The sequence below is a fragment of the Diceros bicornis genome, chromosome 7, assembly GCF_020826845.1.
Source record: "Diceros bicornis minor isolate mBicDic1 chromosome 7, mDicBic1.mat.cur, whole genome shotgun sequence".
Lineage (NCBI taxonomy): Eukaryota > Metazoa > Chordata > Mammalia > Perissodactyla > Rhinocerotidae > Diceros > Diceros bicornis.
Window position 1 is genome coordinate 69,826,183 of NC_080746.1, and position 16,784 is coordinate 69,842,966.

Sequence of the window (16,784 nt, forward strand, 5' to 3'; positions counted from 1 at the left end):
CCGCGGTCGCCTGAGTGGTTCGGTTCCTTCTCCCTGAGAGCACGCACGGAACCTGGTAAAGAAGGATGCACTGCAGTTCCCGGGCTGCCATCGGACCCCCGCTAGCCTCTCACAGCATCCTTGGCTTTCCCTTCACGCCACTTACATGCTATTGCAACTTGTTTTTATGTGATTATTTAACAAACGTCAGTGTCTCCACTAGACTATTAACCACACAAGGTCAAGACCACATCTGCTTTGCTTGCCAGGCACAATGACCAGCACTGAGCAGAAACTCAGAAACCACTAGATGTCTGGCTGAATGAACAAATGAATAAATGCTTGAATAATGAACAGTAGAACGAATTCAGGCCCATGAAATCTCTGTGGGGGGGAATTCCACCACGACCCAACAGAATGGTCTTCAGTGAGTTGAACATTTACTCCCTGACTGCAGCACTGTACTGGTTTCCTAATACTAACATTGCTGCCCTAAGAAATCACTACAAACTTGGTGGCTTAAAACAACTCAAATTTATCATCTTACAAGTAAGTCACAGAGAGGCTGGGTAACTTGCTGGAGGTCAACCAGCTTGTAAATGAGAAACCTGGCCTTGGAACCCAGGGAAGTGGGTTTTAAATATTACTCTATAATTTAACCAGAAACTTCATCTGTTTGTCATGTTACCCAGTTTCCCTCCTGGGTTGTTCTCTAAACATTCTCCACTTTCTCTATATCCCTTAAAATCCAACTCTGCAGTTGTGATCTGAGCAGCAGAGTAACAAAACTATCACCTCCCTTTTTTAAGACATTATACCTCTGTTAATGTAGCTCAAGATTACATTACATTCAAGAGCAACCACATGATACTATTGACCCATAATGAGCTTAACATTAACTAAGAACCAGACGTACTTTCCCAGAGTGCTTTAGTTAAGGAGTATTTCCCCCCAAACTGTGTTTGTGCAGTTAGCATTTTCAGTGCAATAGCAGAATCATTATGAAGGGTGTTTATCTTACCCCTTTGTCTTGAGGCTGTCCTCATGGAGGACACATCTTCCACAGATCTCTGGGTCATCTCTACAGAGCCAAGATCCCAAACCAGTAAAGCTCACCTGGGCCGGGCAGGGTAAGATAGTGTCCTAGAGACACAAGACCCAGGTAAAAATCCTGGCTCTCAATCCCCACCACCTGCGGGGCTTGAACAAATTTCTTAACCTTGAAAATATTCAGTATTCTCCTATATAAAATGGAAACCCTAATAATTACCTCCAAGAGATGTGAGGATCAAGTTAAACGAGAAAATGCACATTAAGCAGTTTGCAGGGCGCCTGGCACACAGGAAGTGAGCAAGCGGTGGCTCTGGGTGGAAATCAGTCCCTCCCAGGTGGCCCAGCAATCACGATCCCAGCTGCTCCGCGTGGGGCCAGCCCCCGTCTCCCCCAGGAGCAGCTACATAACTTGTGGGGCCCAGCGCAAAAGGAAAATATGGTGGCCCCTGTTCAAAGATGATTAAGAATTTTAACACAACGACAGCAGAGCGTTAAAGCAAGCACAGAGGTCTCCAGCCTTCCTGGGATCCTGTGCAACAGGTTGCAAACTGTATTAGTTTCCTAATACTAATATTGCTGCTGTAAGAAATTACTACAAAGTTGGGGCTTAAAACAACACAGTTTATTATCTTACAGTTCTGGAGGTCAGAAGTCTGACACGGGTCTCCTGGGCTAAAATCAAGGTGTGGGCAGGACTGCATTCCTCTCTGGAGGCTTAAGGTGATAATCTGTTTTCTTGCCTTTTCCAGTCTCTAAAGGCTGCCCACATTCCTTGGCTCATGGCTCTTTTCCATCTTCAAAGCCAATGATGGCTGGTCAAGTCCTCACAGGCCATCCCTCTGGCTCTGACTCTTCTGCCTGGCTCTGCCACTTTCAAGCGCCCTTCTGATTATGTCGGGCATCCAGATAATCCAGGATAATCTCCTTATTTTGAAGGCAGCTGACTAGCAACATTAGTTCCATCTGCAACCTTAATTCTCCTTCGCCATGTACCATACTATATTCACAGGGTCCAGGGACTACGACGTGGACATCCTCGGGAGGCCATTATTCGGCCCACCATACACACGCGTGAAGCCAGCCCTGCTGGTCCCCGAACCTCAGAGATCTCAGATGTGTCTAGAGTCTACACCATTAAGACCCCACGGCCCTCTAATCCATACACACAAACCTGAGGCCATGGCCACAGTGGTGGCAGCCAACACCCACAGCCACTTTTAGACAGACCCTAACCTGCTCCAAGGGGGGCCACGCCCTGGCTCCAGGCCACATGCTTTCTCTGCTATCATCCTGTCCTGCTCCTTTCCTCTCTGATGTTCCAACAGGACCTCTCCAGCTCAGGACCCAGGGCACCTTTGCGGGTGTGTGTGTGGATCCCTCCCAGTTGCTCCCACCTGGGGCTGCAGAAAACAGTCCAATCCCCTTTATCAACCCCTTGTGCCTCAGCCTCAGGCCCTAGCCCTGCAGTCAACCTGAGAGCCAATCCACCCTAGTCCCTGGGAGGGAGGGACATGGACCTCAGGGGACGCTTGAGAGAAAGGCGATGTCATTACTGACGAGGCTCAGGAGCCTCTGAGGATCTGCCAGAAAAAGGCAGGAAGCAGCACCTCTGCCCTGAGCTACCTTGGAGGTGGGCCATGGAGTTGCCATGGCAATGTGACAGCCTTAAAGCTGGAGACTGGAAACCTCCCTTCTCCCACCCACACCCAAATGCCCACACGATCAGGTGCCCGTCCCTTACACTTTCCCTTGGCCTGCAGAAAAGGACGTGGCGTGAGCCTGCTGTTGTGGAGCTGGTGGGCACCCACATGCCACCGGCCCGACCCCCGTCACTGGGGTGGGAGGCCCACCCTTACCTTCCTGCCCCGAGCCGGTGAGCCTGTTTTAACCCCCCATGGTCTTCTGTCCCCACAATCACAACCCATGTTCTCAATGACCCCCAAAACACGTGACCTCCAGCCTCCCTCTCCATCCCTCAGGCAAAGGACTGCCCTGATCTCTTTCTCACACCCTCATTTTTCAAAAAATTGACGTTTAATTTACATGTAGTAACATGCACAGCTCTTAAGAGTATAGTCTGATGAGCTTTGACAAATGTACGTACCCATGTAGTTCACACTCCAATCAAGACTTGTTTTTTTCTCTATTTGCCCCTAGTAGGTTGTTTTGGAGCCTACAGATAAGGAGGAGGAGATTGGACACGGGGAGGCAGGGGAAGCACACAGAGAAAGCCGCAGGAACGTCTGGAGCTTGCATCTGGGGACACGAGGGACGGAGCAAAGCCCAGGCAGGCCGAGACACCGCCTTTCTCCCCTTCCATCCTGAGGCCCGGTGTCTGTCCAACCCAGGAAACAGGAAGGCAAACCCCTGCCCAGATGTGGCAAAGGCCCCTCATGGGGTGAGGCCCAGGAGGATGACCCAGAGGAGGCGCCAATGCCCTGTCTCCCCTGGGTCTTCCCGCCTGGATGGCCAGGGGGCCTGCTCTGCTCCTGTTGCAACAATGCAGGGAGAATGAATGGCATTTTGATTTCCCCATAACCAGTGTCCTAGCGCCTGGAGGAAATTTGTCCTCTCTCTGCACAGACCCAAGAGCCCAGATGAGGCTCATACAGCTGCTGCCCTTCTGGTTCCCATGTCCTTCCTTTCCCAGGGGAGAGCGTCAAAGCTGGTATAGGGAGGCCCCTTGCAGACCCCACTCTCCAGGTCCTGCCTCCCTGCTGCAGAGGCCACAGAAGGACAGGGCTTCCGTGCGCCATGTCCTGCCTCTGACTTACTAGAAACCTGCAAGGATGACTGCTCCCCAAGGAGGCCAGGGGATCGTCAGCAAGTTTCCTGACCTCCTGCCTTCTCTCCCACCGCCTTCCCCTCCGGTTTCCCACAACAGTGTAAGCTCCTTGAGGTTTCTCTGTCTGATGCTTTACTGGGTGCCTGGCATACACTTGATGCTCAATAAATGTTTGTTGGATGAATAAATGAATGAAGCCTGGCAATCAGTTGGATGGACTTTTTTCCTTCTGTTTACGTCTTGTCCTGTGTATAAGGCACTGAGCACAGTTTGGTCCTCTCTCAGCCAGACAACGAGGTGGGTCAGATTACATCTCTCAGCACCAAGAAAGAAGGAGACAAAATAAGGGACCAGCCAGAGATGATGGAAGAGAGGGGAGAGCAGGATTCAGAACACCCACTTTCTGGTCAAGGAATGAAGCCAAGCATAATGTCAGGGTCAGAACTTGGAAGAGCAAAGCCAAGAATACAAAGAGCAAAGTGCAGAATCCAAGGACGCCTCCAGGGACAGAAGTCCCCAGGGGCGAACAGGAGGTGACAGTTCTGTGCCATTCTAGCAAATTATTGAACCCAAAGAGGGGTCATGGGAACCCCGATTTACAGCTGGTTGATCAGGAGCACAGGTGACAAGCTGGGACTTGTGACTGGCCTCTGAAATGGGGGCAGTCTCGTGGGACTGAGCCCTTAACTTGTGGGATCTGACACTAACTCCAGGCAGCTAGCGTCAAAACTGAATGGAATTGCAGGACACCCAGCTAATGTCACAGAATTGATTGGTGTGGAAAAAACTCTGCACATCTGTGTCAGACATATTGTGAGTATGTGAGTATAGGAAAACAGCGCGTTTTTCCTAGACAAGTACCTACTCCAGAACGTTACTGTGAGGAGTGAAAGAGTTAATATAAATAAAGTGTCAAACGTGTCCCTGAAAACATGGCTCACACTATATAAATGTTTGCCAGCGTATTTGGAATGGGATGATGTAAATATATTGAAAAGATGTTTCAAAAATGAGCTAAATAGGGTAAGCCGAGCAATGACCTTGTTACAAGGCAGGAATGTTTTTAGGGAAATTAACAGGCAGAGAGAGGCCGTGTTTTACCTAAGCACAGACTTGTTTTGAGTGGTCCACCAACGGCTCTCCAGTCTTGGGTGTGTGTCTGGCACAGGAGCTGTAGCAGAGCTGGGCAGAGCCCTCCAAGCAAGTGTGCAAAAAGAAACCGCCTTGTTAAGCTGTCTCTGGGAGCCCAGGTGGAGGAGCGAGAAGCCTCAGCTCGCCTTTTATCAGAGATTCCATTTTTCCGTCTACAAAAAGCGGCTGACAGAAATCGCCTTGCCCCACAGGGGAGGTGCGGAAGCTCCACAAACTGTAGAGCTCTGTGCAGAGGGAAGGTCTTTCTGTTATGATTACTGCTCCTCTCCAGCGGCTCAGGAGGAAACTGCAGGATTCACCCACCCAGAGTCCTAAAGAGACCCTTGCTCAGTCAACTCGGGAAGTCCAGGCTGGGCTGCCTCTGAAAATGTGCTTCCTTCGGAGCATGATGGCAGGGGAGCCCTGCCCTTCCGAGGAAGGCCACTGGCCTCTGTCCCCTCCACCTTCCAACTTCCTGTCTCTCTCCCCCAGAAGGAGGAAGGAAGGGCGGGCACGCAGGGCACCTCTCTCAATGGAGGGTGAAAGGACTGCGGCGTCGGTCAGCTCTCAGCAAGCCCTGTGCACAGTCAAAGCAAATCCAGCTCTGGGCTACTGTCAAAGGCCAGGATTTGGCATCCGGATACACGGGTTCGAGTCTCAGCCAGCTACTTATCCAATTGTGTGACCTCAGACCTAACACTTACACTCTCTGCTCCTCAGTTTCCTCGACTCTGAATAGGAAGAACGTCTCAGTTCCTTCCCTGCCTTCACGGCATGGTGGTGTGGTCCCAGTGAGAAGGGCATTCCCAACAAGTCAAGTCCTGTGTAAACACCAGTCACTGTTACAGCCAAGTTGCAAGCCTCTCCTTGGCTTCCTTCTCATCTCCCCTGCACTTTGAACAAAGATGTATTGAGCTGGGCCTATGTTTGCACCAGAGCTGGCTGTGAAGTCTGCAGCTCCTGTGCAGGCCAAGGCCATGGCCGAGGCCCCAGCAGGAGTTCTGGGCCGCCAACTCCTCTTGAAGACCCCTTGTCCAGAGCCTCTAGGTTCTGCCACATCAGACCTGCTTCTCTACCCAGGAGTGGTCTCTGCAGCTCTCCCAGAGTCTGAGACCCTGTGGCATGAAGTAGAAGGCACCTTTAGGCTAGTCCCAGAATCCAACCCTCTCTCAGCACCTGCCCCACTGCTGTCATGCTCCGGGCCACCCCCAGCTCTCCCCTGGATATTCAGGAGCCTCCTAGCTGGTCTCCCCACCTCCACCCGGGCCCCTTCAGTCTGTTCTCAACACAGCAGCCAGAGCGGTCTTTGAAAATGACCCTCAGAGCATATTACTAATCTGCTCGAGCTCTCCCCATGGATCCCCAGCTCACAGAGTAAAAGCCACACACCTTGCAGCAGTCTGCAAAGCCCTTCTTTCCAATTCTCAACCTCAGCTGCACAATGGAATCACCTGAGACCTCTAAACAATAAGGACACTGAGTGCCACCTCTGGAAGCTCTTACCTAATTGCTCTAGGATGTAGCCCCAGCATCAGGATTATTTTAAAGCTTCTGGATGAGTGCAATGTGCAGCCAAGTTTGAGAACCACTGCCCTACTTGATCTGCTTCCTGTTGCCCCTCTGACCTCATCTCCAACTGCTGCCTTCTTGCTTGCTCTGTTCCAGCCACGTGGGCCTCCTGCCTCTTCTTCAAACATGCCAAGCATGCTTCTACCTCAGGACCTTTGCGCTTGCTGGTCCCTCTGCCTAGAAAGTTTCCCCCTGGTATCCACGTGGCTTGCTTCCTCATTTCCTCTAAGTCTTTGCTCAAATGTCATCTTATTAATGAGGCCTTCTCTCACCACCTCAAAAAACTTGCAATCCCCTCTCCTCTTCCAGGCTGTTCCTATCTCCCTCTCCTACTTTATATTTCTCCATAGCACTTACCAACATCTACATTGCTACATATTTGACTTTTTTGTTTTGTTTATTATCTGTCCCTGCCCACCTAGAATGCATGCTCCATGAGGGCAAGGATTCCTGTCTGTTTTGCTCACTGCTCCATCCCTGTGGCTAGACTATGCTATTGTCTCCCCTTGTAGATCCTCAGCTGTTCTTTCATCCCTGAAACCCAGCCAGGTTCCCTGGGCCAGGAAGAACAATTCCTGGTTATACAGCATACAGCCTGTGCTCAATTAATGTCTATGGGACTGAACTGAACTCTCCTCCCTAAAAGAACATAGCTTCCAAACGCAGCAGCCAGATCTTTCTTGAAACTCCAGATACAAGCTCACTACGGTTTGCAGCTTTAAGAAAATTTTAAAAATAAGGAGAAAGCGGAGAAAAGAAAGTGTGGGGATTGCTCACCAAGTTAATGAGATTTTCTCAGCTGTGGTACGTGCCCACATTTTTAATAATTAGGAGTAATGAAAATTCTAACTGAACCTTAAAGGAACATCTTCTGCAACAAAGAGAGAAGTCAAGACAGACTTCTTTGTCGGGTGTAATGACTTGTTAGCCCCGGAAGATGGATGTACTTTAAAAAACTAATTTTACAGAAAAAAAAAAAATCGTTCATAAAAATGCAACTAATTGGGTTAAAATGACTTATTAACAAGAATGCCAGATGATTCTAGTGCCCTTAAGGAGTAAATTAGGTTATTAATCCTCAAAATTTCTAATGGAAGAAAGCCTGCCCCCTGCTTGGCAAATGGAGAAACTGAGGCTGAGGGAGGAGGAGGGGGAGAAGGACTTCCTCAACGAAGGCCGAGGGGACAGACCCTCACTGAGGCCGGAGAGGGACCCAGGAGACCAGACAGACCTGGCTCTGTCCCTAGCACTGTGGTGACCCCATCTCGCTACGGGCAGGTCGACAAGGGCCCAGCCACTGACTCTGCTCACCCACTGGGTCTGAGGTCAGGCAGGGGCCGGTCGAGGGGCAGGCGGTCACTGAGGTAGGCGTTGTAGCCGTAGTACTGGAACTGCTTCAGGGCCACGCGCCGGCCTTCGGGGCTGAGCTCCTGGCCCCAGTGCGCAAACAGAGAGGAGTCTGTGAAGGGCTCAGCTTCGGCCTCCTCAGGCTTGGCGGGAGCTTCTGGAGAAAGAAGAGACAAGGAGACAGTGGGTCAGAGTGCACCCCTCCATATGCCATGACAATCCCTTTCCCTTCCTCACCATCACCTTGGGTAAAACAGTCTTATCTCCATCTTTGGGGGCGAGGGGAGGGGAGACTGGAATCTTCCGACTTCCTCAAACTTATTTATCCATCCATTCATCCATCCACCCACCCAAAAACCACTAGGCACAAGGAATATAGGAATACATCCGACAGGGTCTGCAGAGAAGCCCATGGATCTGACCTTGATACCCCATGGCTTCAAGTCAGAACTCCCTCCTTTCCCAGTCTGCCTCCCCACCAGAGATGCTGACCCCAGCCCTCAAAGGAGGCTTCTGCTTCTCTTTCCCCAGACTGTACCCCCACTCCCTGCCAGTCCTGAGCCCGCCCCACACCCAGGTGCCCTAGCTGGGGTCTGGCCCCTGCCCAGTTCTTGCCAGCCCACCTCCCCCTCCACTGTCTGGTCCTGTTGTGAGTTGCCTGGTCCCACCAGGTGACATTCACCTGGCTGCGAGGACCCCCCACCAGAACACCTCCTGTGCTTCCAGACTCTACCCACCAGAACAGGGAATCAGTCACACAGGGGCAGCCAAACCATTCTGAGCCCACCACGCACTCTGGGCACTGCTCACCAGACCACTGGCAGACTCTGTGGGGGCAGCCCCAACCCCAGGTCAGGGAGACTCATGGTTTCCCTGGAACTTTCCAGGAAGATGGAGGGGGCAGTGTTTCCTATGAGAGCAGAGGCTCTGGATTCACAGAGACATGGATTCAAATCCCTGCTCCACCATTCACCGGCTACATGACCACGAGCAAACACTCACCCTCTCCTCGCCTCGATTTCCCCACCTGCGATGTGGGGATAATAATGTCCACCCACCCACCCCCAGGATCTGTGGGGATTACGTAAAATAATGTATAAGAACCACTTAGACCAGCATGTGTCTCAGAATAAGGGCACAATAAATAGTAACTAGGGTGGTGTAGGGTAGCAAGGGAAGCCTGGCAGGTCATTTAAATCTCTCTTTTATGGGGCAATAGGCAGGTCTTGCCAGGACATAGGCTGATGGGTCTGGACTTTGAAATTCATTCCCAGCACAGGTAGTCAGGTAGATCACTCAAGGTCAGAAATCAGAGAACCCAGACAGAGATGCCAAGCCCACCGGATGGCATTTCCATGCTCATAAATGTGACATAAGTAAGAGACGGAGCCAGGAACCTGGAAAGAGACAGAGACCAGGAGGAAGCAGAAGCAGGTTAGGGACAGGAGAGGCAGGCTTGGGACACTTGCCAATGGCCCCTAAGTTGTTTCTATGGAGCCGGTAGGTGCCCGGCACACCTACGCCAGGTAACTTAAAGGTACAGGCTGGAGACAGGCAAGTGGCTAGGGTTCCAGGGTCTTCAAGTTGGGGAGCTCAGAGCTACAGACCACAGCTCTTACTATCACCGCCTCTTGGGGGCTCTTGTAAGAGCCAGTCTAGGAGAGGGAGGAGGCCTTCCAATACTCAGGATCCACCTATCACGGACGGGCTGCTCCAGGGGAGGAAGCCCTGTCACAGGAGGTGCACGAAGCCTGCCATGGAGAGAAGGGGACTTTCGTAGCTCCCTGCAAATTAGGGAGCCCCGACTCTGAGAGCAGAGCAAACACACCGATGCCAGAGCCCTTAGTGAGAGAGAGGCCGGAAGCCGTGTAAATGGAGCCGGGAGTCACGGGGCTGCACCCCTCCTCTCTGGGACCATGCCCTGGGGACGTGCCCGGAACTGGAGATGCGTGTACCTCCTGGGATAACCCCCATGGCTGACATCTGCTCAGCGCTTACCAGGAGCCAGGCTCTGCCGTGAGCATTCTTTCCATATCAACTCATCTCACCCTATGAGGTGGGAATTGCTATTGTCTCTAATTTACAGATAATGAAAGTGAGGCACAGAGAGGATAAGAAACTGGCCCAGCTTCCCTCAGAAGGAAGTGCAGTAGTGAGATTCAAGCCCTGAAAGTCTGTTTCCAAGGCAGTGGTCCTAACCATTACGCAACACGGCCTCTATGTAGTGTTGGACTGAATTGGGACACACGTGAATCCCAAAGACGAACGTGGCATATCGTCTTGGTTACCAATATTCCTTAGACATATGGAAAGGAACGCAAATACGTTAAACAAAGGAGGATATATCAAAGAGTAAAATGCAAACCACGCATGCATTTCTATGACCAAGCAGGAGCTTTCAGGACAGTGGTGGCTGTTCAAGCTCCATCCCGGAGCTCGGGGTGCACCTGCCCTCCCCTACCAAGCACATCTGAAGGGGGCACCAGGCTCCTGATCTTGAAGGTCCTTGCTATCTCTGAAAAGAGGTATGACTCATTCATTTGGGACGGGGGTAGTAAAAATCTACATCAGTGAACCAACCGACTCATATAATATTTAACAGAAATGGAGTTTTACTGCTCTCACATACCTAAATGGATATTACCAAGTAAAATGAGACCAGGTAATGAAAAAAATGATGATTCACAATTAAGCCTGTGTTGCATAATAATGTGTTATAAACATTACAGTCCCGGGTTCCGCCCCATCTCCCACTTCTTTACTCAGCGTGGGTACGAATGACAAGCAACCGGAAACCAGTGGGTCCTGAATGGGAGTCAGGGGCCCCGCAGGCAGCGGGAAGCAGTGCTATTTGTTGAATTCCTGCCCCTCAGCCAAGCACTGATGTCTTGCCCCGAGGTTATCTCTGCCATGCTCCCGGGGGGTGGGCTCCATGAGGGTGGGACACCTGTCTTGTTCCCTGCTATATCCTCAGCTCCTGGCACAGCACACAGCTCTTACATAATTTTAAAATAAATTAATTCATAAGTACCCCGTAGTGGTTAGTTATTAAACATGAGGAAACCAAAGATGAAAAAGTTAAATGATTAATCCAAGGTCACCCAGTTTGTCAGGGGCATCGAAGAAAGGTCTGGCTTCCTCCGAACCCACATTCTTTCCTCTACACCACGAGTGGCAAACTATGGTCTGGGGGCCAAATCTGGCCCACCGCCTATTTTGTAAATAAAGCTTTATCGGAACACAGTCTCATCCATCTGCTTACATATTATCTACGGCTGCTTTAGAGCTGCAAGGGCAGAGCTGAGTAGGTGGGACAGAGACCATATGGGCCTGCAAAGCCAAAAATCCTTACTATCTGACCCTTTAAGAAAAAGTGTGCTGAGCCCCTACTCTACACCTAACATTTGACATCTTGTAGGTAAGGAGGCCTTGCTTCTGTTAACTCCATTTTTTTCTCCTTTCCAAAAGACTGGCTAAGAGCACTGGCGGTAGAGACAGAATCCTGGGGTTTATACTCCAGCCCCACCATTCACCAGCTTAGTCTAGCTTATCCTACATCTCACTTTCCTTATCTGGGAAATGGGGTTGATACTAATAGTACCTTCTTCATAGAACATTAGGGAGAATTCAGTGAAGTGGGCCATGTAAGGAGCTTAGCCCAGTGTCTGGCACATAATAAACGTGAGCCGCTAAGGACCCACACAGCCCCACAGCCCCACCAGGGGGCTTTTCCACTGACACCTCTTGAGTTCAGACAGGGAAGGTGAGTGGCCCTGTCCTGAGGTCCTCACCTCCAGAGGATGCTGCTGTCTCACCCCCAGATGAAGGGTCTCCATGTCCACAGACAAGTGGCCTGCCCTTGACCAGTCCTAGACCCAACTCCCTTCACTCTCCAGTAAGAAAGCAGACCTATATGGTCGTGAGCAGAGGAGGGCCATCTTTGACACAGTTGGGATGACAGGTAAAGAGGCCTCAGAGAAGTGCCTGGGCTGGGTCCTCTGCAGGGGCCCAGGGGTGTCTGGACACATCTGAGGATGGGCCAGACCCATGGATGTCTCTTACCAGGGATGAGGCGCCTCCCAGGAGAGCACTTAGGCTGTGGCCTCCTGCCAGAGTTGAGACGTACTTGGACACACCTGCCCAGCTGAGGGGGTGACTCGAGAGAAGCGTATATCCAGGGGCCTGAGGGCTCCCCACGGGAGAGCTCGTTCACAGCAGAGATGGAGCAAGGCACAGTGAACTCTGCCCGGTAGCCGAGCTTGAGGTGTCATCCCAGCCCATTCCTCACCAGCCCTGGTGCTTGTGTGGGTCCTAGGGAGAAACAGGCTGAGAGGAACTGAATGGTCCTTTCACCAGACAGCCACACACGGGGCCCAAATGGCACTTGTGCAATGCACAGGTGGGGAGACATCCCTCTGCCTTCCCTGACTCGCTGTGAATGATGTGGGCAGGAGAGGAGCCCCCAGCGGGGCCTGAGGAGACCCACAGGTGGGGGGAGACACTACCATGCTATGCCCCTCTCTGTGGGACCCCCGACGGCTGACTGTCTCCCTCAGCGTAAAAGACAGAGTCCCTACCAATGCCTACAAGGCCCTGGTGATCGGGACCCTGCAATCACCAGAGCCCACCCCCCCACCACTGCCCCCTTGTTTTCTCCACTCCAGCCACACAGCCCCTGCTCAGACTCCCCAGGCACATCTCAGCTCAGGGCCTTTGCTCTTGCCCTTCCCTCTACACCCCCGTGGCTCGCTTCCCCCACTTCTATTATGTCTTCACTCAAAAGTCACTTTCTCTGCAAAGCCTTTCCCAAACATTCAACCCCCTCTCCTGTACTTCCTCTGCACCCACTGGAGTACTTTTCTATTTATTGCTGTTTTCCTCCCCCGACTAGACTAGAATGTGAGCTCCGTGAGGTCTGAGATTTGGCTGGTTCTCTGCAGACCCCTCAGTGCTTAGAAGAGGGCCTGGCACCTGGCAGGTCTTCGGTGAATACGAATGAATAGGGCAGTAGCAGCAGGTCATGGTGGGGCTCAGTAACTCCCTCTCTGCTGGGGACTCCCAAATCCCTCCAGAGGGAGTTGAAAGGGGACTGGGGCCCTGTGTCAGCAAGTAGGAGCAGGACGCCAGAGAAGGCATGGCCAGGGCAAATTCCAGCTGCATGCAGTTCATTTCCTTCCCAGTTCACTTATGCAAAGTTATATGAAACTAACGGTACGCTTAGAAGCTTCTCAGGCAGTCCACAGAATGTGGCCATTGGTGGACAACCTCCAACCCTCTCCCACAGCTCCTTGGTAAACCTCTTATATCAGAGAATTATCTGGCATCTCTCCCAAGCATCCAGAGAAGGACTGTGCACAGAGGAACTGCCTCGAAAGAGTGGGGAGAAGGAAGATGAGGAGGGAGGGAAGAGCGGAGGAAGGCTGCGTCTGTCTCTTGCCTCTCTCTCTCTTTCTACTCTCACCTGGAAGGGCTCAGAATCAGAAAGAGCCCGTGAAGCCTCCAAACATCTCTTACCCAGAAACCCAGGTGCAGCGGCAGTGAGGTGGCAAGACCCAGAGTCTCCAGAAAACTGACCTACGATGCCTGCAGGGAGTGTCTGGCCCAAACCACAGTGCCCCAGAGGGCCGAGGGTCAGCCCTTCCTTCCCTAAAGCTCTGGCAGATCCGTCCATGCGGATGCCCGGCCTTCCTCCTGAGCTCCCTCCCGGCTCAGCCTTCAAGGGGCCAGCTACAGAAATCCTCGTCAACAAACTCAGAGGGAGATTCCCCCGAGAGGACGCCAGTACTCCACCCTTTGAAGAGAAGAATGGATCTGCGCAAAGCATGACATTTCTGACATTGACGGGAAGAAACTGACTTCTTCCTCACCCTGGACATCTCTCAGAGAAACCTGCCTTCCCTTTGGGGTGCCCCACCTCTGAGGGGCCCAGGGAGCAGCCATTTCACTCATTCCCAGAACGCCCTTCCAGGCCAGTGTCTGGGAGCTGCTGCTCAGCTAGCTTTATCCAGAGGGGCTCCCCACGGCTGCCCTTCCCCTGTTGCTGGGCCTCAAGACTCGCTGTCAGCTCCGCCCCAAAGGGAGTTAACTCATTTTATCAGACAGTCATCAAAAATCTAAGCGGTTTATTCTGCACCAGGCCTATTGCTGGGTATTGGAAATATAAGGATTACTGGGACTTGGTGCCTGTCCTAATGCAGCATCCAGTCTAGTGGAAAAGGTAGATGTATAGAGAACGTGATCAATGCTAGGATCGAGGGTGCATAAAATGCCATTGGGTCATTGACGGGAGGGGGGACATGCAGGGAAGGCTTCCTAGAGGAGGGGACACTTGAGTCAGACCATGAAGAACAAGTGAGATCCACAACTCACTCCAGGGGAAGGCACCCCAAGGGCAGGACCAACAAGAGCAAAGATGCAGAAGTGGGAGAGACTGTGGTGTGGGGCTCAAGGCCTCTGGACAGCTGGCTACCGAGCTGAAACCAGAGAACAAAAACCAGAGCCGCCAGGACCTCAGCAAGCCTGGGACGGCCTGTGGATGGTGAAGGAAGAACCACAGTGAAGACTGCAAGTCTGAAAGGCACCAGATTGGCCATATCATCGGAAACAGATAGTTTATGAACCAACAAGCACGTATGCCAGAGCCCAATATGCTAACTATCACCACAGGTACTGTCCAAAGTGGCAGAGGGCGTTATTTGAGGTCCAGTGAGGAGGGAACTGCAGACCAATCTTGCATGTCTACTGCAAAACCTCTGCCCTTGGAGCTGATCGCCTCATACACTGTACCCCAATTCCATCCCACTGCCCCTGCCAGGTGGTGAGGCCAGGCCATCACAGTGGCCCTGTGATGAAGGTTCCGCCATTCCCATCATAGATAAGAGGAAATTGCAGCTCAGAAACATTAAAGAACTTGTTGCTGGAGTCATGCTCCTCCTGACCACAGCCCCACCGTCATGTCATTGTTTGGCTTGAGGCCTGGAGAAACTTCAGGCCCCTGCAGGCTGCTCAGCTGGTCTGCACCGGTTCACAGCAGTTGTTAAACTACTGAAATATTTTCACAGCCCTGGTAAACAGCTGCTGCCCAGAGGCCCTCCAGGTGGCCCTGTAACCCCAGCTGCTCTGGCCCTTTTCTGGAATGCTCCAGATCTTTCTACCAGCCAGCAACTAAGAGGCATGGGCCTGGCTCAACCAGGATCCCCAGGACTCTACTCCACGCTGTTGCCAGCATTCCCACAAATTGGTTAGTGCTTGTGCGTTGCTGGTTGATGTTAAGTATATTATGACTATCAATTGCTCAAGCCCTTCCTAGGAGGCCCCAGTGAATAAGAATTATGGGTTTCTCGCTAGCCCTGGTGGCCTAGTGGTTAAGTTCAGCACACTCTGCTTTGGTGGCCCAGGTTTGGTTTCCGGGCACAGACCTGCACCACTCTGTCAGCAGCCATGCTGTGCTGCTGGCCACATACGAAAAAATAGAGGAAGATTGGCATGGATGTTAGCTCAGGGCGAATCTTACTCAGCAAAAAAAGAAAAACCAAGAATTATGGGTTCCTGGAGACCTTTCACTCATCTCATCTGCTTCTCCATGTTAATGCCCAGTCCTCATTGTACATGACCTGTTTTCCAGAAAGTTCTGCCAGTGATCATATGGGTCATCTGGAAAATTCCACAATACGCCCACAGCGCCTGATACACAGCCCGCTAATGAGCAAGGAGAATTATAGATACGCGTCCTGACAGCCTCCATCCTAATTCATGGAGACAGGAGGGAAGTGGGGCAGGAAAGCAACTTGCGAAGCTTCAAGCAATTAGTGCAACAGAAGCCACAGCTCTGAGGGCTGTGCACGGGTTCACAAGCCAGGCACGAGGCACACGTCTGGAGACCCTGCCAAGGCTTGGAGGCTCCTGAAGCCACTGACACTGAGAGCAGAAGGAACACCTGTGTGGGGGCAGCTGCTGCAGTGAGCAGCCCAGTGAGGGTTGCCCAGCTGCTTCTGCCCCAGGGACTTGGCAGTGCCAAGACTGTACTTTGGAGTGGAAAGAAAATGGGTTTGGGGTGAAACAGACATGGTAATGCTGCCCACCCCGGTCCACTTCTGACTGCCTGTCCTCTCCAGGAACGGGGGCCTGGAGATCCCCATCTTTTGAAGCTGAGCCATTTTGCCAGCTACTGCTGTGCACATTAATGGAAACTCTGAGGTGCTGGTGGCTTTTTGGAGGAGCTGCAGGAGAGGCTGTAGCCAGACCTCTCCCTATGCAAGAACTCAGCACCCACCTCTGCTCCTCGGACTTTAAGATGAATCCTACAATAGCAATAGAAGCAGTCACATCGCATGGTTGCTGCTGGAGGTCAACATGGTCGGGGCTCCCTCCTTGGGGCTGGGTAGCAACCCCTAGCCCGTTGCCCAAGCTGGACCGTGTGCTCATGGGAAGTGGCAGCTCTGCTTCTGGTCCCTAGGTTTGGGCACCTTCAGAGACATCTTCCCAGGAAAGCAGTGGAGCCTTCTTGCTTGTTGTGGTTTTACTCAGTTGACTGTATGTCCCACTTTCAGGCAGAACTAAGACTTTGAGAGGGGGTAGGGAGGGGGCTGAGCCTCTGCCCTGCAGCCAGTCCTATAGCCGCTGCTATTTCTGTTTCTGCCCTCAGGCCCCGCTCAAAGCTGAAGCTTTGGCTGTTTGGTGATGAGATCCAGAACCCAGTGACAAGGAAGCAGGGAGAAAGTGGGACAGGCAGGCCTGTGGCCCCGGTAACTGCCTGTCGTGGGCACTGTGGCCTGTGTCTAAAGTTCACTGGGGGGTCAGGCACGTGGTCCTGTCTCCTGCTCCTCCTGTCGAGTGTTCTGGGGACCCCTTCTCTCCCTCCTCCTGGGCCTGCTATTCACTCTCTCTGGACAAGACCTGTAGCTGAGCCCTTCAAACCTCC

The 16,784-nt window shown here is 52.1% G+C and overlaps 1 protein-coding gene across 2 annotated transcripts in view; it reads right to left on the minus strand.

The window, feature by feature from the left end:
* The window catches only part of GALNT18 (polypeptide N-acetylgalactosaminyltransferase 18), a 342,317-nt gene that overhangs the window by 160,358 nt on the left and 165,175 nt on the right, over positions 1–16,784 (minus strand). For both annotated transcript variants that reach the window (XM_058545987.1, XM_058545985.1), the window contains exon 2: positions 7,829–8,021. In XM_058545987.1, the coding sequence (XP_058401970.1) occupies positions 7,829–8,021 (193 nt within the window). The remainder of the gene's footprint in view (positions 1–7,828; positions 8,022–16,784) is intronic.